This window comes from Dermacentor albipictus, chromosome 3, assembly GCF_038994185.2.
Source record: "Dermacentor albipictus isolate Rhodes 1998 colony chromosome 3, USDA_Dalb.pri_finalv2, whole genome shotgun sequence".
Lineage (NCBI taxonomy): Eukaryota > Metazoa > Arthropoda > Arachnida > Ixodida > Ixodidae > Dermacentor > Dermacentor albipictus.
The window spans coordinates 68,809,819-68,837,509 of record NC_091823.1 but is presented as its reverse complement, the minus strand read 5'-3'; the positions used below and the strand labels follow the sequence as shown (position 1 = coordinate 68,837,509).

Below are 27,691 nucleotides of genomic sequence, written 5' to 3'. Positions count from 1 at the left end.
TATGGTCCAGGGACCCAAGCACATGGGCGCTGCGCTGCCAGGTCTTCAGGGAGACCGACTTGTATGATGGGCTCCCACGGAAAGAAAGCATAAAGTTCTTTTTCCTTCAATCCAAGACCTTAAAGGAAGAAAAAGTCATCCTGGCAACTCAACAGGACTACTTTTGCGTGGCTTGTTTCACTTCATCGCTGGAAGGGTGTAGACTGTTTTCAGTGACGATGGTGGGGGCAGTGCTTCTCGGTGCGTGTGTGTGTGAGGAGTGACGGCACACTGTTGTTCTACGTGTTGCTTTTCTCCCTGCTGTGACTTTGTTGATTTTCGTTTTTACTTTGTGCACATTAGGAGAAAATTGCACCGGCTCTTGTTTTAACTGAGTTGTCTGCTGGCAAAAAAAAAAAATCATTTTTTTTTTTTGTCAATGATGTCATCAACTGTGCAACTCATCGACCAAAAATAAATTGTCACGGGTGCACCAACTGCAATATATGTTGCACACTGCTGGTTTGTCAAGCAGTGAATTAGCTTGAAAGCATGTTGAAAGAGATAAAGTTTCCAGGGTTGCAGCGTCTTTCATATTTTTAAAATTTTTTCCCTGCTGTCTTTACATGAGTTGTCTTTGAACATTATGCAGTAAATTAAAGGTCTGCTGCACACCATTTCTTTGTTAGGCAGCACATCAACTTGGAAGCATGCTGAAGGCTGTGTTACTTTTATGGCCACAAATGTTTCTTTTTCTAATATGTTGCTCAAAGTGCTTTGAAAGTTTCTCTCCCTCTCTGATGGCTATTTTTAAAACATGCTATTTTAAGCAGGTAGGTCCGTGTCATTCATTTATGGCGCGAGTTTTTAAAGCAGAAGTAATGCATAAGTATGCTGCTTTGCTTTGTTGGAATGACGAAGTACAGCACTGCAGTTGTCACTGCTTGTTAGCTTTGGTTTTATCACCCACTGGCCACCAGCAAGAGTCTTGTCTGAAGTACTGTGTAATGCCAGGTAAATTGACGCTCCAAGACAGCAGTAGATTGCATCACATAAATTCACTATTATTGCTGTCTTTGTCTTGTCCACTGCCTACACATGGGGAAAGAAAAGCTTATCTGTTTAGAACAAGCCCATGGAAGAGCTTTTTTGGTTCTTACATGTTTCTTCAGTCTGCTGCTGTGCGGGCCTTTGCACGAATGAAGTTGTTGACTGTGATCAAGTAAAGGTTCCCGGGAACACTGTTGAGGTTGTGACAGGGCCTGCTCTTCCTGTAGAGAATGCAGTCCATCTTCTGCGCTATGGCAGGCACAGAGGTGGCACATTTCTACAGAACGCAGGCTGCTTGGAATCCTTGCAAACTGTATGGGTATCACTACAAACACATTGCTTTTCAGTGAGCAGCAGTGAACACATAAAGAGCTGCATTATCAAAATCTTTGAAGTTTCGTGCTGTTTACTTCATACTTTTCACGCAGCACACTTGAATGTGGGAGTTGTGCTGAGCTATTTCATTGTGCAGTCATAGTAATGACTGCCCTTAGTGTAGGCATCCCTAACAAATTCACTGTCAAACAGCACTTTGCACCTGTTGCAAAAAGCAAAAGCGCATCCGTGTATCTGAACGCATTCCAATTTCTTGTAGAAAGTGCATCAAAGCTGGCCATCGTCCAAGTATGGCGTGCTAACATGCAGTTGCTGCAGCCCTTGAGCGATGAAACTTGCTGGATCAAAAAAAAATATATATTTAGCGAGAGTTCTGCGTTTCTCTTCATAAATCTTCTGGCCTCAATGCCATTCCACTCATAATCGAGCTTTGCGCAACATGAAGCTGTGCACTACATGAATTCCTTCAGAAAAGGAGGCCTCTCTTGCAGCGTTAGGCTTAAAGCAGCTGTATTCCTGTGTTCCTCGTGATTAGAAAAAGTAGAACTGGTAGCTTGCAGTAAAGGTCTTTCGTTGCACGAGTTCTACCATCTAACACTAATATTCATTTTATGGAGTGCATAAGAGAAGCCATGACCTCTGAATGGCGTAGGCTCTGTTCATTTGGAAGACACATTCAAGTGAATGTAGTCTCTGCAAATGACGTTTTGCAGTAATTCTTTTAAAAAATATTCTGCTTCTGTAACATGATTGCAAAACATTACAAGGCCGTACAGTAGATTGTTGATGCAGCATATGACAGTTACCAAGGATGCATGCACTGGTTCCCTTGAAAACATTCACATTGTTAGCTGGAGATCGGATTACTCCATACAAAATTTATTGCATACTGTCAGGGGGTCACATTCTGTCACATTTTGAAGCATGTATTTGAGCAGAACCTTTCATCCATAGTAGCTAGGTTTACTTGTATAGTTTTCCTTTCTTCATTGTTTATGTGTGTACAGTGGATTGCACTTTATTGTGGAGTAGTTTCCAATAAGCAATTGCAAAGGTCAGGCCCAATTTACATTGATTTTTAGCAATTAAGTCATAGCTACCACCTGTTATTTTTCTTGGCCAGTGTGTCTGCGCATAATACTGTAATATATAATGCACAGCACCTGAAGCACATCTCATTATTAGTTTGCTTCATGCATATGCTATGCCGCCTTTTCTGGACAGTGTTGTTGTGCAACTGGGAAGACTAGTCAGGCAGCACATTTGTGTTCTCATGATTTTGGTGTTGCATTCAGCCAGAATTTTTTTGTGCCTGCATCGGCAGCTCGTATGTCAAAATGACATGCAAATGGTCTTTTATTCTCCTTTTATTTTCTCAAGTTTTAGGCGAGCCATGTAGCATATAGAAATATGAAATTAGTTTTTATATTTCGTAGACCACTTCATGCAGTTATAGAATGTCAGATGGAGCAAGTACTTCTAAGATTCATTTGCTAGAAAGCAAGGCACATGGTAGATTTGTCTCACTGGCGTGGTCACGAAATTGACAAGAACATGGGTATATATATATTTGACAAAACTCGCATCACAGAGTTCTCATTTTCGAATGTTGTGTATGGTCAACTATTGCCCGAGATTATGGGCACGCACATTTGAGACTACTAATCTTTCACCTTAGCACCATTCTTTAATTCACCAAGTTGTAATGAGTGAAGCTGTTCATCCATAACCATTTTTGTCAGATGTATATTCAGCGCCCTTGACTTTCTGTCATTGACATTTATGGAGAATGTTTCAGTTAGCTGCTGTTCTTATGCCATTTAGGGGCATGCAGGACATGCAGAATGCATGCTTGTATCGAAGGATGTTCACACTGTCTAAGTTTGGGGCATTTTTACCATAATTTGTCATCGTAAATCTGGAAAAGCTATGATGCAGTTCTTTAGTTTCCCTTATCAGTGGAATCGCTCATTTAAAAAAAATAATAAACAAGGAAATAGTATTGTGCCGTGTATATCAGGGTTCTGATATGAAGTTGGATTGCAAGATGGCTGATCGTGTGACGTACATGTATGCTGGAACTAAGTATCCTTGCTGCTGCAATTTTCCCCTTCTCTCCCTTTCTTTTTTATTTCCAATGTTTTGTTAATGCACTTCTGGGATGTGGTATATGTTTTTCTTAGGGAACATTTCAGGAGGTGTTGAACACTGTTTTCTGTGTCATTAATAAAATGAGGTGTGTAACATCTTTCTGCTTACCAAAGAAGCCAGAGCAGTCACAAGCACACTCTGCAAAGAGCTAAGAAGCATAGAAGCAGCACAAGTGCTGATTGCAAGGCTTTCTGCCTGTTGATGCTGTACAGAAACTGATTCAGTGACGATGTTATATAATGTGAGAGCAATACCTTGTAGAAAGGAAAAGGAGTGGCAAATCATAGGAGCTATAACGAGCCCCCTTTTGTTTTTGTTTTCATTATTTACTACTGATCTAGGAATGGAAGCTATGGGACAGCTCTGACATGTGGCATATGTATGTGTAATGAACGAATGGGTTTAGAAACAGTGGTCTGAAATGCAGTGTTGAGTTTTGTACAGGAGCAACTGTGACATGCTTGGGAGCATTTGGGTGCTGTCCCGATCGAGGGACAAGAAACAGTACGTCAGAGCAGCTGTGTAGCTCACAAGTGTTGCATATCATATGTAGACAAGACTCGTGCTGATGTCTTCTTCTTCTTGTTGTTGTTTTTTTCTGATTACTAGTTGATCCTTCTTTCCTTGAGCCTGTTTTCTCCCCACTGCAAACTATCAGCCTGCAATGGACAAGTGATGTCTGTGTGCATAGATTTTGTACGAGTTGGCTGTTGCGCAGAGACTGTGGGCTGCCCACTATTATGTTTAGGCTCATGTTTGTTGTTATTTTTTTATTGCAGCTGCTTCATTTGTGTTTGGAAATGTGGGCTGTGCTGCACTTCCCATATTGGGCTGACTCAGGCTTTGTCTAATTTATTTGTGCTTGTTTGTGAACTTATGTTATTTGTTTTGCGCGACCTTGCCGAATCTACAGCAAAAAAGAGGGAGGCTTGTGGGGGCACAGCCAGGATGAGCAGAGGGGCCTTGCAGCACCTTCTCATTCATATATGACTCCTGTCCGCACCGAGACAGCCCGGTTCAATTTGTGACCTATCTATGAATCAAATGCCGCCATTTATAGGTCTGCATGTGCCATGTAGTAAGCCTAAATTTATCTTCATGTAAGTTGAGCTAACGGGAAAGTTTTAAACAACCAAGGTGTGACTTAGTCCTTTGAAGTCGCATTCTGACAGCAGATCTGAGGAATGCTTGCTGTGTTCATCTAATGACTGAGCATTATCTCTTAGTGAGATAACATGCGGTAAGTGGTAGCCTATAAACTTCTCGGCATTTCATTACACTTGGCAGATGCATAGTGTTCATAAATATCACCTCCAGGCCAGCTTTTATGGTCATCCAATATACTGTGTGCACAGGAACTACAAGTTTATTTGTGTTTGTTTTGTTCACATATACGGGTGAGCTCACAGTCTTCACAGTTTCAAAGGAAGTCTTGTTCATTTTTGTATGACATGTTGACTTACACATGGCTTGTGTGTTTCAAGTATGTTCCATCATTGTGAGTCACACTGAAAAAAGTCACGTGCCTTCACCAGTGTATCAGTACACCTTGGGACTTAGTGTTGTGCTTTTTGACAATTGAGGGTTTGTTCTCCTCATTATGGTGAAATTATTGTTTCTGTCTTTGACCACAGGAATTGGCAAACCCCTGTAGACCATCTCTTCTTGATCCTAACCTGATTTGTCACACATGAACATTGTTTTCAGAGCGCAAGCATAGGTGTAGTTTTGTGTGCGTGTCGTGTGCATGTTTACAGAACCTCGGGACAGATCAGTACCACCCCGTGAAACATAGTTGTAAATACTGGTGTATATTTAATGTTCATGTCAGTGCAAACCATCTACTTTACGCACGTTTGTTTATTTACCATGCATAGTTGGACTTGCCTTTTTTTAATTATTATTATTCTTGCAGCTTTAGCACTTGTTTTTTTATTCTGTGGTCATTTACAAGCACTGAGTTAATAACTGCTGCCCCTGGGTAGCAAATGTGTGGTGCAGAGCACCGTGCGAAATCCCAGAAGTGCGCTGTACATTTTTCCAGAGGCTATGTAGTAGGACTGCTGTCACGTACAAAATGAAAAGTATTATACCTATACATGTTGCATTTATGTGCCAGCCAATTCCGTAGGATGCGCATGTCTTCTGTAATGTATAAGCAAGGACCTTGAGTGACAAGTGGCAGCATTGCGATGTACCAAAGCGCACATGACTGAGCTCCTGTGTGAATATTGAGAGAGAACTTTTGCTCTCAAAAAGTCATAATTTCTTTTGTAAATAAAATTAACATCCAAGAAAAAGAAATGTCTACTGGTCATCATTTGTCATCATTTGCACAAGTGTTGATAGTGCACTGCATAAGAAATGACATCTCAGGTCATGGTGGGTATAGTGTTAAAGTTGCAGAGAAGTGTGTCCTCTTGGATGGCAGCTGATAATTACAGCTGTAAAGTTGCGACGGATTAATCTCGAGTGATTTATAAACATATTTGCAGTATGCTGAATTTTGTGCATACAGCAGCTGTGTCCTTTACGTGCGCCGTTAACTGAGAAAAGTTTATTTATTTATTTATTTTTTGCTAGTGACTGGTGAATCGCGAAGGGCCAGTATGGCTTCCGCGGAAGCCACGGAGGAGAGATGCCGCAAGATCGATTTTTCTTTTTTTTCAAGGGGGGGTGGGGGGGGCACGCCTGGCGAGCAAGAGCAGCGCCTTCTCTCTGGTAAGAGTGATCGAAGAGGCGGGGAAGAGTTCGCCGACGCAATGCGACGTCACAAGACTGCCTCGGGTACTCGGGTCGATAGAGGAAATTTCAAATCTGCCAGTCATTGACATAGTATGCTGTGCTAATAACGCTTCTGTTCAGGTTCAATTTATCTGAACAGTGTTTCTCACGGCCGTATCTCGCATCTCGTACAGCGGTGATCCCGTTACATTTGCGCGCACCGCAAAGTAGTGCGGTCGTAATCATGCATTGGGAAGCAACATGTGATGCAAATGAAAGAAGATTGCATAGTTAGTTCATTATTAGCTCCTTATCTATATCCAACTTTTCTCAGAAATTTAATTTCAGGTTGAATTGACAGACAGGTTGTATACTTCGATTCCCAGTGGCTGTCTCTCTCAACAGGTTTTTGACGTCACACCGTCGGAGGCGCTGCAGTTTTGCGGCCAGTGCGGCGCTCCTCAGAGTCGCGGTGTGTGTCGTGCCTTGTCTTCACTGTACACTAAGTTCCAATTTAAGTCATGGTTGTCTTGTTTTTTGACAGATTAGTTGCAGCTACTTCTTTTTGAAGATGTCACAGTCACAGGGAGGTGAGTGTTGCCTTTTCAGAAATAGGAGGCGCTTGAATTTACGATCAGACATCCGCAAGCTTCGCGCGGTGCCCATTCCACCTACTTTGCGGGCTATGGCTTTCGGAATACGCGAATAGCCGATTTTCTTGTGGTCTGTCGTTTCGATTAGCGGTGGTAATACTTGCTACTACGGAAGGGATGTCGCTCACGGTCGGGAGTGTGGTGACGTCGACGTCAATATGGTCATGTCATAATTATCTGTTAAATGGAAGGAAATGGGCTGGAAGATCGCAGAGCTGCGAGACGCGAGCTGCGCGGAGCAGCGCCGTATTGATTTTTCGGTCGATGGGGGTTGGGCCCGCGCACTAGGTCTTCGAAGGTCGTTTGCCGCAGAGTTTGTCACTGGAGTTTGAAAAAAAGCACAGTGCTTAAGCGACGCTGATGCATCTGAACATCCTTCGCGGTTGGCACACTGCGCACGGAAGCATCGCACGGCAGGTGATGTGGAAGGGAACACACGCTCTGATAAGTTCGGACTTTAATGCGCGCATACTCCCGAACGCCCACGAAAGGCACGAAAACTGGGGATGTATACATGTCATGGGCGCGAGTTCTTGTTATTTTGGGGGCAACTCTTGTTATCAACCGTGTTTCGGTTTCCCTGTGACAGTAGCGGCGATCGTGTACTGCAGCAAAGCGGATCGATGGGCGCGGCCCCTTGCCGGTGCAGCTCATTTGCGTAGCACAGTATTTTGAACAGAGGTCGGAAACAGGCAGCGTAGTGTACCATAAAGCCGCCTACGCCTTTTCCGCTCACGAATAGCTGCAGCACGTTTCTTGAACGCCACACGGGCAGGACGCGCGGTAGTATGCGTAGGTTGTGCGTATGATAGATCTTGACCCGCTCAGTTTCTGACGACGTAGCTGCATCCTTTCGTCTTGTTGACGTGTGTATGGTTTTCTTCCTGATACGACTTCTCTTTGTGCTTACCGTTTCGTAAGTTCGCTACGCTGTTCGCGGTTTAAGGTGATCTTACGCGCACGCTGCATTTGCCAGAGACATTCACTTTTTCGTTTCGGGGATAGGGGCTTCGTAGCTCGGTGCTTATCTCGATTGGTCATATGTCATCAACGGTCTATTTACCCGCCTTAGGTTAACTGCGTTCATTTGATGAGCTGCACGATACTGCATATCGTTGTTCTAGCTGCTAACTGCAATATATGTCACCATGCGCATCTCTGCAGACAGGAAGTGATATTTGTACATTTCGATTTGACATCTATTTTGATATTGTCACGTCGGCCTACACCGCTTGAGATACTAGTACAGCGCGCACGCGAGGCTGATAACCATCAAGCACACTGACCCGCTCACACATATTTAAATATGCCTGGTGCTAGAGATGAACTTACCGACTTGTTCCTAAAAAAAGAAATTGTATGAGCACGTGTGAAAAAAGCGACGCAGTTAAGTAGACATTAAATGCCTCAACACTCGTTGCACAGAGTTTATAAAGACTGCGCTTCACAGACTATTAAATGCAGCAGCTGCCTGAAATGGCAGCCAAATCCTGGAAAAGTGTGTAATATACGTACCTGTTACAACAGCTGTTTGATGCAGTGCAAGGAAAAATAAAATATAAAAGGAAACATCCAATGCATTAGAGATCCGGGTGTGATGTTACGGACCAGTCTGAACCTGCGTTTTATTATGCACAGATGCTTCATTCGCAGTGATCGGGTTTCATTGAGCTGTGTGAAGGCATGTGCAGTCAGCACTATGACCAAGTGGTGGTATACCATTCTGAGGATATTTTCTTTTGTAGAGATTATGACCTCTTTATTTCTACAAATTATGTGCATGTGATTTGATGGCTAACATTTATTGCTTCTTTCCCTCTTATTATTTAATTTGTACACAGTCATCACATATTCAGGATATCTTAATTTTCCTCACATGCCATACATCTTATAATTTTCAGTTTTAGTGCATAATAGCAGTTAATGCATAGTTTGACAAAACAAGGGATGTGTAATGAAAACACAAAAGCATTAATAACAGCACATTCATTTCCCTAATTGTAGGAATGCCTAACATGACAATAATAAAGAAAAAAAAAACTTTAAACAAGTTTTGGAACTCCAGTACAAATTTAGCATGTAGCAATATCGCACTTAAAAAGGAAAGGGCCAACAAAATAAAGAAAGGGTTAAGAAAAAGCAAACAAAAATTGTAAAGTGTTTATATTTGCATGCAGTATCAGTGTTCTGATCTGAAAACTTTCTCTGAGCACTTAAATTAGATTTTTCTTTAAAACTCACATCAATGACTATACATTTTCTAACAATCGGGAAGAAACCTTGGTTTAGAAATGCTATTGCTGTCATTTATTGTCTGCTCAAGAACCTTGAAAACATCTTCAATATAAAATAATAATAAAACATATAGAAGTGAAAAAGAGGTATGATACATCCTGAAATTAAGTCGGTCTCATTAATGAAACTGTTCATTGAGCAAATGAGCCTTTCTGTAAGAATTAGTCCCCAGAGTAGTTGAGGATATTTTTTCCCATTCACTGAGGCAGCTAACTGAACCTTCTAATTTTGCTGGGCTACTCTGCACAAATCAGTTTAGTTTGTTCACTTCCATAACAGTTAGGTGAGAAGGTAAGGACATTGTGGAACATATTTTTTTACTTATAAGTCACAATTCATTGTTACAAACGCATGTTGAAGGCATTTGCTGACCTCCTGTGACCATGTTCCATAGGAATTCAACAGTTTTATGTTTATTTTGCAACACAAATGCCTTACTTACTACATAACATTACATATTAACTTACCGTAGCATTGCAATCAGATGGATATCTTGACTGTTTTGTAAAATTCATTATGTCAAGCTTGGTTGTCTGTACATGCAATAATACATTTGTAAATAGAGCGAGCAATGCACAACATTGAGATCAGCTCTCACTTTTTTTAACTGCTCACAGCCACTCAGTCTTTTTGTGGGTCTGATTTGAAAAGCATTCTGCAAGCATTTCTACAGTGACAACCTGTATATCATTTTGTAGGTCTCTCTCTGGTAACTTTAATGATTTCCTCAGTATTGAAAAAAATGAGAATAAGGAAAGAGTAACAGCAGCACTGTGATTTTAATGGTGTGTTGCTGCTTAGGCAAAAAGGGCCAAGCCTTTTCTCTGTCTCTCAAGCTCCTTTCCAAGTGATCTGTCGCTAAAAAAATCTGCTTATTGCTGTAAGTCATGTGTATATATATTGGTTCCAAAGTGATCTGCAGCTAAAAAATTATGCTTATTGCTATAAGCCATCTGACTATTTTTGTTATTTGTATGCTAGGGCGGGGTGGGGGTGCATAGCAGTGTGGTAACTACTGCAGGTAGTACAAATTTCTCAGCTTTTTGCTGGCACCACTAGGCTTCATATTTGTAGCAGGTAAGCTACTAGGCACTGTAGTCAGTGATGACACTGCTACATCTGTGTGTTGTCACAGCATGGAGGCCATAGACCTAGCTGGAATCTCCACAGTTTGTTTTGGGCAGAAGGTAGCTTTGTGTGCCTGAAACAATGTCAAGGAACATAAGTTTTCGAATTAAGTATAAAAAGTTGGAAAGCTATCAGCAATACAGGTGGGGATAGAAACACAATTGAGAGGGCTTGGTTTAAACAGAAATGGGGAAGGCCTGCTGAGTGCACCATAGCTGTATAGCACATTGCTGACACCTGATTATATTGGTCAGCACTAATGGGATAGCAGGGGAAAAGCACAAAAGAGGCTGATTGAAAGCAAAGGAAGGGGAAGAGAGGATTTGGATGGCTCCAAGTGGCTGAAGTCCATAGCACTTAAAACGAAGACATCTACATTTTTTATGTTTTTATTTAGTTCAGACTATTTCCTAGTGTGTGCCCTATGGAAAGCTGAATTTTATTTTATTGTGTAATAATTGCAAGTATCCATGTATTTTAGCATGCATGAGCATGTTTAAGTACAGCCCTCTTCTATCTGAATGTGCTGACTTCAGCATTTTATGTCACAGGAAAATAAAATCCAAAAATTGTGGGCACAGCTTCTCAGTGCCATCAATGAAAGTTCATTGCTGTTCCCCACACTTGTTTATTTGATATATTTGTACTGTACACTCTATCCAAGATGTGATAACTTGATGAGGCATGGTTGGATCACATCACTCAGTTCTGTACCACATATACTATATGTGCGGCTTCTGGCCAGTGTCAATGCCTTTCCCTTTGATTTAGGGTGTCAGTAACTTAGGTACTCCCTTACAATTTTCAGAGCATAATGAACGATGTGTAATGAACTAATAATGAATAATAATGAATAATGAACGATCCATCCCTAATCTTTAATAACGGTGTCACCTTCTCAACTGTAGTACAATGATATTTTCACATCACATATTTCAGGCCAGCAATGTTGTTTTATTTGCTTCCACGGGTTCTGGACCTAAGGAAACAAGGTCCTTCAGACCATGGTGGCATATTTAGATTTTTCAGACTACTTCTAGGCTTGCATATAACTTCCTAACTTAGAACTGCAATGAATCGTCATCCACTGAAGGTTCTCTAACACTAGTATGTATCCACTAAATTAAACTCTTGCAACACTTCGGGGCTTTTGGTTTGTGCATTTTACACACAAGAGCACCGCCAAGTTCTCAAATTATTTTGTAGGTGCCTATGCTTGCTGTAAGTCTGCCAACACCATTATTCAATACCTTGAAGTCACCACTTGAAGCATATACAGCACACAACTGTATCTATCGTACAAGCATATTTAATTTAATTCAGTTCTTTTGGTCTCCCATTAAGTGACCCATCAGAATCAGAATTTATTGTTAGCAGTTGGGTCACATTACTGTACAAGCATTTAGTACACAGGAGGAGGTCCCATAGTCAAAACCTGTATTGGGACCTCCTGTACAAGAACAGTTATGATAGTCATCATCTCAAAGCAACAGTAACATAAAATAAGGTAGTATAAAGCAACAAGAAAAGAACGTTAACAGAACAAAATACAGAATTGATTACAAATAATACCAAGGTTTAGTATATCTCATACTAAGAAAAATTGTATAGGAAAAAAATACCAACAGTTCATTTACAAGAAAAAAAAAAGTAGTACAGTAAACCTTCTCGTTAGTCTGTCAACAATAAATGCATTTTTAGTTCCCTTTTAAATTGCTGTAAAGATTTTGCATTTTTCTTTATGAAAGAAAGAGTGTTCTGTACTGATATGGAAGGGAATTCCACTGTCTGTGTACCATAGTTAGTGCGGATTCTTGATAAAAGGAAATTGTTATTCGATGCGAATCTGGTGGTACTATAAATCACCAGGTTAATCATCATGCATTAACTTCGGCACACGGTGCCTATATTAATCACAGTTACTATATTAATCAAAATACACAAGAAACTCAGTATAATTAAAGTGACGTTCAACAGAGAACTAATGCATACAGGGTATCAGTTGTTGCTATTTTACGAAAATGTATTTGAAAGATTGCCCTCGAGGTCACAGCAGCCTGGGGACCTGCTGTTCAAGCTCAGTGATTATGGGTCTGCTGCAGAGCACAAGGTAACAGGTTAGATTCCCAGCTGTGATGGCCACACGACAGCTGGCACATCGTGGAAAAAACATCCACCGCATGAGATTTTTTAAATGCATATTCTGGGATGCGCATTAAAACTCACGGCACCAAATTCGCGGCTGCATGAAATAGTGGGAACTCTGATTGGCTGCAGATTACCTGAAATACCAGCATGGTGCTGATCTTGGCCTGTAGGCCAGTATTTAGAGATTCCTGCTTTTGAGGATGCCATGTATACACAATTTAACATACTGCCACATTCCCAATATTGTTTTTCGTCATAAACATGACACACTGTTCTGAGTACAATTTGTGTTGCTTAGACACAACGCTGTGTTTTAATTTGTGTACTTGAAGTGATTGTTCCTTCTTTTCTTTTTCGAACACTTAATGACTACCACATAAGCAAGTTAGTGTATTATGGACTACTAACTTGCACTGTGTTCTAGTATGTCCACTCGAATACATTTTTCCCAAAGCATAATACTGCAATACAGAAGTTAGTGGAATATTAAATTGCAGCACATCCTGCTGAAGTGAAGCTAACAAAGAGGAAAATTTTATTCAAGTTACTCTCAACTTTGTTTAGGCAAAGCACATAGTAACTGTGGTCAATGCGTGAAGTACTGTTATTATAAGTGAAGCATAATAAAGTATCAGCTTAAGGGCATTCAATCCTGAATTTCTAAATATCTATTTTGATGTCTGCGTATCTGAATGGCTGGTGAATAACCTCAATGAAGTTGGCCTACCAATGCCACTGTAGCAGTCTACATTTTTCTGATGCACTGTATTTGTTTACCTCAGAAACACTTCATGAAAACTGGGGGCTAGAGCCCGATCAGCTTTCTGAACCCCATATATATATATATATATATATATATATATATATATATATATATTTCTTGCACTTGAATAAATTTCGTGTGACCTTGAAAAATTGTTCACTGAAGTTATATGAAAATTTACAAGGCCTCATAGTAGGAGACAGTTCAATTTCACAGCCTGAGTCCTCTCCCACCACCAAGAATCTGGCGTCTTTCGGTGGTGTAATCTTTTTTCATATCATTTTTGTATACTTCGCTATCACTAATACTGCTTTGCCTTCCCGACGGAACTGCAGCCTCTCTCTCTTTCTTTTCTTTTTCTGTGAGTCCGAGTACAAGTGCTCCTGCGCATGACTGCTGTTGATTCTGATTTTGAGTGAGTCCGGCTTGGCCTCCTTTACTGAGTTACTTGGTTACAGAGTACAGGGTACCTCAACTATCATGCACCAAGACATAAAGAAAGAGCAATTGCGTTTCTCAAAGAAAACCCCGTGCATATTGTTTCCAGTACAGTGGAGTAGCCGCCAGTAATTCTTCCGTTCCAGAAATTTAATTTGACAATTGCAGTAATCTAATTCGAGAAGTACTGTCCTAATTATCAAAGTGTCAATTAGGCATTTGTAGGCACCCCCAGACACCCCCCCAATGACATCTAACTGCTGTGTTTAGCGACATACTAATTGCATGCTATTTTTTCCGAGTGACAAAGAAACCTCATGAAATATGAAAAATACCACGTGACTGTGTTCCCACCCACATCATAAAGCAGTGTGCCTAAATAAGCTGATTGAAAGCAACTGCATTGCGTGTCGCAAACCTGAAGAGACAGCGCATCACCTTGATAATGGTACAGATGGAGCACCAACAGCAAGTTTCATGGCTTTGCAGCTATTCCTTCCTCTTTGCGTCACACTTATTGTCCGTCTCTCAAGGCCGACTGATCACATTGAAAACAAAAGCCCCTTGGATAATGCGGCGGGCTCACCGTTCTGACTACGCACAAAACACGAAAAGCAACGTAATAGGCATAGCATGTTTCAAAATCCCTGCTTTGCTCACACTGCATCGAAAGAGTGTGCGCACAGCTATATTTCACCCCAGAAACTTCCTTTGGACCGAAGCCAAATTAAAGTGATGGTTTTAGTTTTCATGAAAGTGTTTATGTGCTGTAAAAACAGGTTCATGGCATAAAATAAAAGCAAAATAAACTGAGAGGGAAGCGACCCACGTGTTGAGAAAAGGCAACGCTGATGCGTTCAAGAAAGTAAATAAACACTTCTATATGAGCCGAATTGGCAATTGGGACACCTGCACAAAAAACAAACACATCAGATTTCAGTGTTCCCTTATTATCTATTAATTCGTAAGCACTGCTGAACACCAGCTGTTGCCTAGAGGACGTGTTTGAATAGGTCTCCTTCTGCAGCTATGCAGTAGTGAATCTACTTATAACATCTTCAGTGGCCTTCTTGATGACCGACGCTCGAATTCTATGGCAAATGTCTGTTATCTTTGTCTTGAGCTAACCTGACGTCCATCTCGATCATGTAAGCATGATCTTTCACGTAACTCCAAAGAAATAAATAGAGTGGAGAGAGGTCAGGTGACCTAGCCAGCTAATTTATCGGCCCGTGCCTTGCATAAATAGTCACATCCAGCCAGTTTCGTGGTCAGCTGCTCCTGTGTGCAGGTGCCCTATCTTGCTGATGCCACAGAAGTGGAAGATGTGACAGTGATACTTTGCTGTGAAATTCATCAACCACTCCTTCAAAAATTTCGTCCACATAACGCCGTCCAGTCAGTATATGATCAAAGAAAATAGGACTTATTATAGCACCGGCGTAAATTCTGCACCCCATATTGAATGACCACTGGTACTGGTGCCGATTGCAATTTACCCAGTGTGCATTATAGTCACTCCAATAGCATGCATTATGCAAATTTATCTGGGCATTTCTGTGAAAATTGGCTTCATCTGTGCACATGATGTTGCTCAAAGAGTCCAGTGACTCTTTGGCTTTTGTGAGGACGCAATTAGAAAAATCTAGACAATTCTACAGGTCCTCATTTTCCAAGCATTGGTGCTGGTTAAGGTGGTATGAGTGAAAGGTCGTAGTTTAGAATCCTCCAAACTGATTACTTGGAATCGGTACCTGGGCGGCCATGTCCCACACGCTAGCATGAGGGTGTGAGGCCATAAATCATAGAACATTCATGCGTAGGCTAGGATTAAATGATGGAGTCGTACTCCGCTGTTTCTTGAAGCTGCCGGTTTGTCTCATGTTTTCATCATTTCTGATGTTAGACGACATGTTTGGTCTACCGCCACACTTCCATGACTGATATATATTTGCGGCCTTCCTCGTGTTGTCATTTGCAGCTCCCAAGGCAAGGATCATTTTTACCTTCTGCTTTTTAGAGAAAAGACATCGCGACTGGGACGAAACAAAACGCACCTTTAAACAATTGCACTGACGTCAATTCATTGGAGAATTTTAGTCTAGGCTGAGACACATATCATTCACGTGCATTTCACGCGCCATTGATGAAAGACTCTGCTGAAGGGTTCACTAAAGTCTACAGATTTTTTTTCAGGGTCAAGAAAGCATGCAAAGCATTTTGAAGCAAGGTTAACATACAGTATCATATTCATTCTCTAGGCATAAGCTATCCGTACCTTTAGAAATAATTGCTAATCGGCTGTCTCCTTCTCTTAAAAAATATAATAAACTTTGTCTTGTGTATATATTTAAATATATTGTGTATGTGCATGGTGCTTGCAGTGGAAATTTAAAACAACGTTGAAGTGAGAAAATATGAATGAGGCAGCCACCACTGGTACTTCTAATGTGCCTGTTCTCCTATTGTCAGGATTTGCAGAAATAAAGCAAAGTATGAATTAAAATCTGTGCAAGTCCGTGCCAACACTGATGCAGTAATCTATTAGCCGCAACAAAATTTTAAGGGAAAAGTTCAAGGCAAGTCTAAAAAAACCTCAACTGATGTGGGTGAGAAAACTCTGGCAATGACTCATTGGGTGGGAGGTGGGGTAGGCTTTGGCATCGCCGGGAAGGAGCTCAGCTCCCCACCCTTCCGGAAAACTTCGAAGGGGGCTCAGGCCCCGGAGCCCCCCCATATTCAGCGCCTTTTCACTGATCACATAAATTGAGAATTCATTCTGCGATTTTGTTACGTTTGCCTACAAGGCTACCACCCGGTCAACTACACGGCCTCCCCCTTATTTTTTTTGAGCTGAGCCGTGCTCTTTCAAGGGCTGCAGAAGACAGTGCTAACCTATCCCTTCTTCATGAAGAGCCACTTCTCTCCTTATTTCTTGCTCTACGGCCGCTACCTGTCTCATACCATGGACGCTATACTGCCCTACCACTCTGATGCCTCAAAGTGTACGCCAGTGTCCACAGCTGCATGTCATGCGGAAGAATGCCGACAATTAGCACATTGTTTTACCACTGCCAAGCAGCAGTGCTACAGAGCTCCATGGCACCCCCACTGTGCCACCTGTTTACTCTCCTGGAGATTTAGCCTGGCTCTGGTTTTAATCACCCTGCTGGCCTCTCTCAAAACTTGTTCCTTCCATTGATTGCGGACCATATTTCATTGTTCAACATACATTGCCAGTGAACTACATCATTGAACAGCTGACGACCCCTTCTAATCTTCATTGCCTGGACAAAACATTGTCTACGTTGACCGCGTCAAGTTTTACAATGAGCCGCTTGTTCCAACAGATTGAGTTACCAGGATGACTGCTTTCTATACCGGGGGTGATTGTGATGAAGAATTGAATTGAACTTTGGGGTTTTACATGCCAAAACAATTTTCTTATGAGGCACGCCGTAGTTGGGAACTCTGGATTAATTTTGACCACCAGGGGATCCTTTAACGGGCCCCCAATGCAATTGTGATGAAGAAGAGTGAGTACCAAGGAGTACCAACACCAGCAGTGCCAATGTCGCACTGAAGAGACTGACAACGAAGTTATGAGACAGCACACTGCCCGCAGCTATTGCTTTACTTCATTATTCAGTGTGCTGTTTACATGTATATTGAACAATCTAAGATACTTGTATCCTAACGCAGGTTCCTTCTGTTTGATTGATTTATCTACAAGGCTCGTCTTTGAATGCATTCATCCCCGAAGTTATCACACAGTGAGGTGAATTTCACATTCTGAAGCTGCAGTGTTGACACAAAAATGTTCCTCAGTGTACCATGACTCAGCACATATATTGCACTAGTCTGAAAGAAGAGGAAAGCTGATAACAGCTGTTACTGTTGCTTAGCAAAAATCAGAATGGGAAGTTAGCCGGAGAAGTTAGCCACAGCGAGGGACAAGTTTCGGGATGAGTAGTTTGGACGCTGAGCCTTGTAGGAAAATCCGAACACCAAATGCAATTGCTTCTCCGATGGAATATTTTTTTTCCAAAATTTTGGGCTGCCAAGTTGAGGGTGCGGCCCTTACACGAGTGTATACAGTATGTCGTTGCACTCGTGAAAAATATTTCTGAGCTGTCAGCTTTGTTGATTGAACAGGTTTACGGCAATGTCTTGGGCAATGAATAGTGAGACACTGTGAGTATGGCAATGAATATGGCTAAGTATCAAATCACACAGAGTACAGAAGTACCCACATACGTTGCAGCTTAGCATGCTGTCTGCATTTGCTGTGTGGGTAGTGTCATCGAACTGTGGGATTCAATGTGTGTTCTCACTGGTACATTATTATTTCTTTTAATTCTCCTGTAGTGCGAAGGAATGACTAAGCCATGGCATCGGTGGGCACAGCACTTCCGGAGGAGACGCGGTGGGCCATCTTTCGAGCAACGGTGTTTATCAGCAATATAATTACCATGGAGCAGCCCACACGCACTGTCTACATCAACAGATAACTACAAATGAACTCTTCTCTTTTTGCCCCTCCTTAGTTGTCATTTAGTTTCCTCTTTCCTTTGTTTCTATTTTTAATTCTTGCCCACTGGTGGCTTAGTTTACTCTGCAAACCCTCAGTTCCTTCTCAAACCTGCCTGTGGAGGCCTTCTTCTCACACTGTTTGTGTACATATCTCATTCTGCCAAATTGCTTATATAGGATTCAGTGCTTTAAAGGCATTTTCCTTTCCCCTTTGTTTAAGCTTGAACACATTTAAGTACTTCTGTGCCCAAGACGAGTTTATTGCTAGAGGACATCGGCATCAAATGTGTGATAGTTGAAGCAACTTGTCCAAGCGAACCTCTTTGACACCAACGTTTTCACGTGGTTCAGCTTTGCCAACAAAAGGAAAAGGCCTACTGAACACAACAGAAGTTAATTGAGAAAAATCAGTGTGAGCAAAGTAAACATTTTACCCATTGTCCATGGGGATCTAGTGTTGTGAAGTGTAGGCTGGGACACAAATCTGCAAAAAAAAAAAAGAAGGAAAAGGGGCACACAAAAAGAGCAAGAGGCGTCGCCGATGGCCGACGCCGTGCGTAAGTACTTCTGCCCACGCCTGCTAGACTACATCGTCGTGTCTGGGGTCCGCCAGCCCAACCGGAATCTGCCCGTCCAGCCACCGGAGCTGCTGCGACGGTACCCCACCGAAGACCATGCAGACTTCCCGCTTCCAACAGATGTGGTGTTCTTCTGTCAGCCCGAGGGGTGCCTCCTGGTTGGGCCCAGGCGCACAAGCCTCCGAGAGTCGACGCCCTTTGTCTTCGCACTCACTGAGAAAGACACAAGTCGGGTGCGGTATGGAATCTGTGTCAACTTCTTCCGGCCCTTCGACCGGGCAGCACTGCACACTCAGAGGTCATCATCTGTCGAGAGTGGTGATGGAGGCAGTGTGCCCGAGTACCAAGGTGGACGACCCATCCCAGCGCCCCGGGCTCGGCGACGCAAGCGCCTGTCAAGCCACTCGCTCGTGTCGCTGTGCATCATTAGCCACCACCCGTTCTTCTCGACGTTCCGCGAGTGCCTTTTTGCGCTACGCAAGCTGGTTGATTCATCACATGAGCGCCTGCTGCTTGGCTCAAGGATGGCCAACCGGATACCCAGCAGGTATGATGGGCTGGTGGGGTTTAATGAGCCAGATTTGCAAGCCAATTCCTTTTGGGCTAGTTGTATTTCTACTATGTCAGCCTTGAAATGGAGCCCATTACAAAAATGTGGATGTTACTTTCTCTGGCACGTTATTGCGGTTATTTTCGCTAAATGTATCACTGAAGGCAACACAAACACTGGACAATAGAAGGACAAACTATTGATGTGTAACTGTGTGTGCATTTGTGATAGCATGTTCCTACGGTCTATCTTTTTCTGAGTTTATAATGTTATGCTTCCATTCTTACGCTGGACACACTCACTATGTCGTGTTACAACATAGGCCTGTCACTTTACATATTCAACATGATGACTGTGTTAGCTTCTCTCTTTGTCATTATAATTGCATGTTTATCTTGGAGCTGTTTAAGCACTGGCTGCATGTGAGATTGCATTCGAACCAACTTTTATTTCACTAACTGTCACTGCTGAGTTGTTCCTTCCGAGCACAGCTCGCCAAGAGCTTGCACCTTAAGTGTTTCTTTTTCAACCAGGATAGGTATTCTGGTAAGAGTCCACCTAGTGGACATGTCCATTTCGTCTGCTGCTGAAGTGCTGGTTGGCTGTGGTGCCTGGCTCCTGTTCCAGCGCCCCCAGCCCAGCCAGTTAACAGCAGATGAAATGGACATGTCCACTAGGCGGACTCTTATGGAACACCTCCCCTTAGGTGGCATCGCCACCATGTGACATTATCATTTCTTAATATATTTGCTCATGGTTTATGATAGTAGTTTATACATCTACTATCCTGGACAGTTGAAACATGCGCAAGTCAGGGCTAACTAGAATGCAACCTTTTATATGCACCTTCACCAATTTGTATAATGCTAGCATGATTTCACTGTACACTTCGGTGTGCACCATGTTTGGTGAACGGATAAGTACTGGTTTAAGGTTAAACTTTCGAATCATTACTTGTTCCCATTTCATTTGTCCACAATGGTACATCTATTATGCAGCCTTGTCTTTCCCAAGTGTCACACATACACCATTAAGAACCATGATGATGCATCACAAGATATGACTATGACTGTCTATGACTTTGTTGAGTTTTGATGTTCCTAGTACTTAAGATAACTGCACTTAAGATAACTGCCATAATGTGGTGCTTCTGTGAAAGTGCATTATGAAGGTCTGTTTTCAGTTGATCACTTTCAGATTTTTCAGTATCTTTGTGTGCCAATTGGCCGGGCTTGTGGTGATGATGAACAATGCTTATAAGTGGATGCTTTTCATGTAAGGATTTTCATGTTACACAGTTGTCATGTGCATTGAAGAAGTGGGCCCCCAAGAAAGCATCCTGTTGCTGAATGCCTGTTATTAAACTGAGTCATTGAACTGGATATTATGTCACTAGGAAGAGGAATGATTGCTTGGTGTGTTGATGAATGATACAACAATGGCACCACTTGAATTTTGCAAATTTATGTGTCAATAGAGACATTGCCATATGGAATGTGCTCAAAGTATTGTCTTGAGTGTTATATCATTGTACAAATCGTATGATATATTGTGCAGTCATTCTGAGTAGCTACTCTGTATGTGACCTCTGCTTTTTAGCAATGCAGTTGCCCTGCTGTCATGTTAATAATGCAGAGAAGCTTTTTTTAGTTGTAGCTTAACAACATCAGCATAGTCATTGGCATAGTTCAGCAAATTTTTCTTTTTGTTTCTCTTTTTTGTAGAGACAGTGTGTGGAATGTCTTCTTAGGCCGTGTCTCTGAAGGGTACTCAAGTGCCGTCCTCCACGAAGTGAGAGAAATTGAGACATGGATGTTGAAGCTGCTGAGTGCACCTGTTCCTGTGCCTGGCAAGACACGTGTGGAGGTCTGTTCTTTACAATCACATTTACCATTTTGAGAGATTGATAACGGCTTTTTTCTTTTTTGATATTGCAAGTTGAGATGGCAAAGTGAATAGAAATGCTTCCCATGCAACACCTCCCAAGAACCATGAATTTAACCAAGTGAAGGTTTTGTTTGGATCTGTAGCAGTCTTCCAACCCTGATATTATAAAAGTAGGTTAACTTTAGTTTTTCTGGACTCAATGAAATTATGCACACTTTTTCTTATGTAGAGTGCACATATGGCATCCTGTTCACAATGCATTTCACTTGCAGTTTCAGGCTTTTTTTTGGCCATGGGGAAGCTCTTTGCTGGAAATAAAACGTACATATGAGCATTGAAAGCTTATCTCACCACAAACTGCTTGCCACTGTTGCTACATTTGCTTATGTTGCACTACTCTCAGCCTTTAGAATAATGGTAAACTGGTGCGTATCTCCTAGTGGCAAGGCAGGTGCCTGCTGGAAAAGATGGTGTGCTAGTAAGCAGACATCACTGTGTTAGAAAGATTGCCTCGAGAATGGGCAACAGCACTGTAGCAGCAGTGTTTTTGCAGTGTAGTAATGCTGACATGTAGTTTTCACGAATGTTCCAACTTGCAACTGGGCCAGTATTCCATTAGCTAGCCCCTTTTATGCTGGTGCCAATTCCGACTTGACTCGGAACCCAGCATAATTGAATGTTCAGTCCTTGTGTTGTGGTTTTTATTAAATTGTGTATAATGTCTCCTAATAATGGTGTGACTGCATTTCTGGCATGAATAGCTGTGAGTGCACTTAGGGAGTCTGTGTATATAATACTATTTGTGAGGTTCTCCTTTACTATTTGCTCTATGGCTACAGAAATGGCGTAACATTCAGCAGTGAAAAGTGATGTGCACTGCAGAAGTTTTACTGTTTCTTCCCAGTTCTCTTGGACAACTGCACTTCCAACATGGTCATTCGTTTTCGAACCATCAGTATAAAAGTCCGTGAAACTGCTGTATTTTTCTTCTAGTGCCAGGAATTCCTGAATAATGTGATGTGGTGGGGTTTATGCTTAACGGAACTGTGTTAAAGTGAGATCGCAAGCTGTCGGAAAGATGAACCATGGGGGTAGTGGATTTTGTCGGTGGCTAATGCCACGTAATGTGTCCACTATGCCAAGATTCCGACACATCTCTTCAAATCGCAGAAGCAGTGGTCTTGTAGTTTGTGGTTTGTTGTTGAAAATCACTCGGGAAGGGCATTTTGTTACAAGGAGATAGCAAATGTGTTTTGGTAGAGATTGTACCTTAAGAATATATGAACAGGTTAGAGCGGCTCTTCTAGTTCCTTGCTTCGTAGTGTTGAGCCCATTCATGCAATTCGACTATGTGTATGTTGTATGACCATGTTGTCGCCCTGTGTTTTGCCTTTGTGCAGGTTGCCATTTTACCTAGACGCGTGGAGCAGCCTCTGATCTTTGCACTTCCCGACCACACTCGTTTCTCCTTGGTTGACTTTCCACTACACCTTCCGTTGGAGCTTCTTGGGGTGGACACATGCATAAAAGTGCTCACCTGCATTGTCCTAGAGCACAAGGTGTGCATTCTCTCCTTTTCATCCAAGTGTGCTCTGCATGCAGGTCTCCTGTGTCTTTGTGATATACGAAGTCTGTCCCAAAAGCTCATGCAGTGAGTTAGCAAAAACGTGGGAGTGGTATAGTTAGTCGCACTGCTCTTTTGCTTTCTGCGCTTGAAAAGGACCCACTTGACCTCTAGTATGAGCGAGGCTGCTTTATGACTGGACAGAATTTTATGCATGCACTTTTCGAGCTATCCATTTTTAGTCTTTGTCAAAATGGAAATCGATGAACAGACAGAACAAAGGATCAATATCAGATTTATTGTGAAATTGAGCAAGAATGATCCAGCGTTTTTGGGAAGGCCATGAAGACCTCGAGGCCAGTGCAAAAATTAGGATGCCCCTTCACCTCATGTCAAAATGAAAAGTTCGGTAATGCGCATTCTCATGTGCTCAGTGACTGCCAGTTAACTGTTCTAATAATATCAGAAGCACATGGTTTCGAAACATCATCCGTACACTGGATTTGACTGAACATGCCAAAGAACAAACCAAAAATCAAAGTCATGTTGATTGTGTTTCTTGACTGCCATGGAACTGTGCATCACAAATTTGTACCTGAAGGTCAAACTGTCGATACAGCTCGCTACGTGGAGCTCCTGAAGCGTCTAAAAGATGTGTGCGCTGCATGTAACCAACTTTGTCGAAAGAGGGGCACTGGATTGGGCACCACGATGATGCTTGTGTGCCCTCCGCACGGATAGTGCATTAGTTTTTGGCATGCAATTCCATCTCTATGCTGGGACACCCTCCCTACTACATGGTCGGGTTTATCCCCTTGCCACTTCTTTTTTTCCCAAATGCAAACCGATGCTCCGGGCACAGAATTTTGGGAATATAAGGACAATTCAAAAGGAAACAATTGTGCTGAAGTGCTTAACAGGAGAGGACTTCCAAGGGTGCTTTCGGCAGTAGTAGAGGTGGAACCAGTATATTGTGTCCAATGGGGTGTATATTGAAGGTGACCACATTGACCGGTCTGAGAGTTTGTAAAATGAAATTTTAAATGTACTGCTTTTTGGGACAAGCCTCGTACTGGCAAGGGAACTGATTTCAGCATGTAAACCAATTCGAAGGAGTGCACAGTCAAGATTTTTTTCAAGCGGAGGTTGTAGCTAGCCATATTTTGCTAACTAATATTTTTATTATTATTATTGTAACTAACCGTATTTTGCTAACATTGTTTCTTTTCCACTCTTTCACACTGCGTATCTTATACTGCTTGATTTGTATGATATCTAACATATGCTCTTTGTCTGTGGGAGCTCTCTCTCAAACACTTGCAGTGGAACTGTCACTGTTGCACCTCTTAGAGACGCCAGGATGGTTTAATTTGAGGCATTAGAGGAACATTTACACATGTAATGTGAAGAGGAAATTTTTAGGGCTGGCAAAAAAATACATGATTACAAGTTGAACTAAGCATAAAGTAACCATAGCTGTCAGCTTAAAACACAAAAGCAATACTTTAGCATGGTGCAGTAGGTGTTCTGCTCCAGTGATATGCAGTGATGCGGGATTACTTGCACATGTGCTTATACACTCAACTGCAAAAGTTTACGGACTACAGGAGTGAAAAGTCTATTTCATTTCCAAGCAGTTTGTGACCATAGCCAATAAGACGCTACAAGCTGTGTTGTTCTTATAAATATACTAGCTTAGCCTGGAAATGAAGTTTACTAAGGTGACAGTGAATGCCTTACCCAGTAAACCATTTATGTCCTATAGATGTCTGTAGAACATCATGTTTTAGACATTGCACACATCTTATAGATATCTATATTTCTCCAAACAACATTACAAATACATACTATGGATAATCCAAGTACCATCCAGATCACATTGCTATAACGTTGCAAGGATGTCACTGCTTGACATAAATGATCTCTGATAGATGTTCCTTTTAGGGATACAGGAGGTTCATAGGACATCTAATGGATCGTTCCTGTTCACACTATAGTGAGATGCATACCTGCAAGTGCCACAGCAGAGCATATGACCGAAGCATATGGGCTTTACCACCCCCACCCCCCCCCCTCCTGAAATTTTTTGTGCTAGAATGTCTTTTTCACGCTCGAAAAGACATTTAGGCGCGAACATTGCAAGCTCGGGCTGGATTTCGAGGCAACACCCATGCACCTGGAGTCGCATAACGCAGGAGCCCCATCCGAGCACTAAGTTTCAAGGGCGTTTTGATGGCGAGCGGGCTCGTCACGGTATCTTGCGGAGGCCGTGGAATTTACGGAGCGTAAGGATTTCAATTCTGAAACTTTATGGGTATGAAGTTCTCATGGACTTTTGATGCAAAAGGTGCATTGACACTTCCAAAGTTGTGGTTTAGATTTTCAATTCTGGAACTTTGGGGGTTTAATGTTATAAATATTTGACGCCAAAGGGGAATTAACTTTTCTAAAGTCAAACATTGGACCATACAACGAGACAAGCCAAATCAACACACTATCAGACAAGTTGACGAAGCACGCAGCGAGGTCCTATGAGTCAAAGCATTGTGGTGGTTCATTTGTGTCATCAAGTCACAGAAAAGAATATCAACTTTTTTTTCACTTGCACCAAAGCATCCATGCCAAGACACTAAAGCCAGCAAAGGTAACTACGTTCTTATTTATTGTTCTACTTTGACTTTTATTCGCGAGGACACATTGAGCCTCTACAATTTTCTGGTTCTTGCTACCTGCAGGCTGCCAGAGGCAGTCAGAGCGTGTGCGTTTCTTTCATGTTCCCCCGACCACCGCGCGGCGCATTTTTGTGCACGTTCGTTTTTCTCTGGCCGTGTGTATTTCCACCTGGCAGATTTTTGGACGCTTTCTGGCTAGCAGACAAGAAAAAAAAAACTGATCGGTCAACACCATCACTGTGGAAACTCAACAGATAGCAACGCATTTGTTTGAGTGCAACCCCTCCAGAAAGTCTTGTCTCGCCGGTGTAGGATACCAAGCAGTATGCGTATGATTCTTTGTGGACCAGGCATCTCACGTTTTCTTCTATATTCCTTCATTAGCCACATTAGACGCCCAAAATAGGTATTAAATTGGGAACATGTTTTCCATTGTGTTTCTTTTAGGTGCCACGACCCCACACACACACATAAAAAAAAAAACATTGTTACAGCACAGCGAATCGTCGCATGGTGAAAGTTCGATTTTGTTACTTCTTCTTTTGCGGAAAGTAATGGGCCACAGGACACTTCAATTGACACTTATTATATTATATTGACATTATATTATATTGACACTTATTATATTATTTCAATAGCAATTATATGCTACCCCCAGTGCGGCCTAGACCCAGGCCATCAATTACAGGATAATTAATAAAGTTGTCACGCACACACAGCAATTATATGGATGCTCCAGGCACATTCCTGCCATCGCCCTCATTTTCCATATAAATAAAGTCCAAGGGCAATGACATCGCGACTACTCTATACAATCAGTGGGTGAGCCAACAATGGTGGCTCACCCACTGACGAATTGTGTATGCCAGGAGCTAAAGTGGGCAGGAAGCGCGCCACCTACCATCACGCACGATACATCAGGAGGAGAGAAAAGAGGGGGGGGGGGGGGGGGCCTTCGGATTCTGTGATCTGTGAATCTGTGATTGTGCAACACGTTTATTTGCCTTGTTTGACACATTATATACAGTAACTTTTTCTTAGATATGTAGATTTATTGAAGAGTTACACATATATTTAAATGTTTTGCTGTGAGGATTTGTGTATATATATACAGTGAACTTCGTTTCCAGTGACACTTTTTTGTCCTTTATCAAGCTGTATCATCGCATTTGTATATTCCATTGTATCTTCACACTTCTAATTCATGAGGACGAGTCAAATGAAAGTGAGCCAACCCACCCCGTGCAATAATGGTTCGGTTCATTATCTGCAAGGCATGTGTGTGGCACACATGCATCTCTAATTTACAAAATGACATGCAGATGCGAGGATAAATGTTCTTTAATGCTCTCATACACAGGATTGAACATGGTTGCGTGACATAATGGACGCTCCAAAAGTTGAACAGCGTGGTGTCGAGACAGCTGAAGGTGTTTTCCAAAAAGAAATTAGTTGCCGTATGGCTGCCATGTACGTTGAACATTGCATTTCATTGGCCACTATGAAGCATTAGAGCAAACTGTTCAAAGAAGGACGTGAAAGTTGCAAAGACCATCCAAGACTGGGCCAAAGCCACAGGGCAGTCACCCCCAACACAATTGCAAAGGTTGGTGAGCTGATTAGATAAGAACGGGGGATAAGCATCAGTGAACTGGCAGAGCATGTGAACATTAGCCACGGTTCTGTTTACACCATAATTCACGAACATCTCGGTTATTAGCTCTTGCGTGCGCGATGGATGCCCAAGATTTTGAACCATCACCAGAAGACGGAAACGTTCGGCGCTGCCTTGACTCATCTGATCCGGCATCATAGTGAGGGTGACGTCTTTTTGTCTGCACTTGTGACCGGGGACGAATCATGGTGCCACTTCTACGAGCCTCAAACATGGTGGCAAGGTTACAATGGAAACATTCGAATTCACCATTCCCAAAAAAAGCAAAGGCCGTCATTTCTGCCGGAAAGGTGCTGACTTTTTTTTTTTCGATCGTCAGGGGCCATTGCTGATTGAATTTGCTAAACCTGGAGAGGCTATCAACCGTTTCTAATATTGTGAAATGTTGGATCGGCTGTGTGTCACAATCGAGAACAAACGATGTGGAGAATTGACGAATGGGGTCACCTTGCTTTACAACAAAGCCTGCCCCATGTCGTTGATACGTCTAACACAAAACTGGCAAAGTTTAAGTGGGAAACGCTGCAACATGTGCCATACAGCCCAGACCATCGCCTTGCGACTTCC

At 42.2% G+C, this 27,691-nt stretch overlaps 2 protein-coding genes across 6 annotated transcripts in view; both read left to right on the top strand.

Annotated features, from left to right (window-relative positions):
- Positions 1-1,207, top strand: part of Liprin-alpha (PTPRF interacting protein alpha) — a 79,920-nt gene extending 78,713 nt beyond the window's left edge. For both annotated transcript variants that reach the window (XM_065452728.1, XM_065452727.1), the window contains one exon: positions 11-1,207. In XM_065452728.1, coding sequence (XP_065308800.1) covers positions 11-67 — 57 coding nt within the window. In that variant the 3' untranslated portion in view covers positions 68-1,207. The remainder of the gene's footprint in view (positions 1-10) is intronic.
- Positions 1,208-6,667: 5,460 nt separating this feature from the next.
- The window catches only part of Rab3-GEF (Rab3 GDP-GTP exchange factor), a 127,215-nt gene continuing 106,191 nt past the window's right edge, over positions 6,668-27,691 (top strand). For 3 of the 4 annotated variants that reach the window (XM_065452746.1, XM_065452747.1, XM_065452744.1), the window contains exons 1-4: positions 6,668-6,830; positions 18,034-19,323; positions 21,051-21,192; positions 22,614-22,772. In XM_065452746.1, the coding sequence (XP_065308818.1) occupies positions 18,740-19,323; positions 21,051-21,192; positions 22,614-22,772 (885 nt within the window). In that variant the 5' untranslated portion in view covers positions 6,668-6,830; positions 18,034-18,739. Of the gene's footprint in view, positions 6,831-7,154; positions 7,311-18,033; positions 19,324-21,050; positions 21,193-22,613; positions 22,773-27,691 lie in introns of those variants that run through there. The other variant, XM_065452745.1, reaches the window with a different exon arrangement.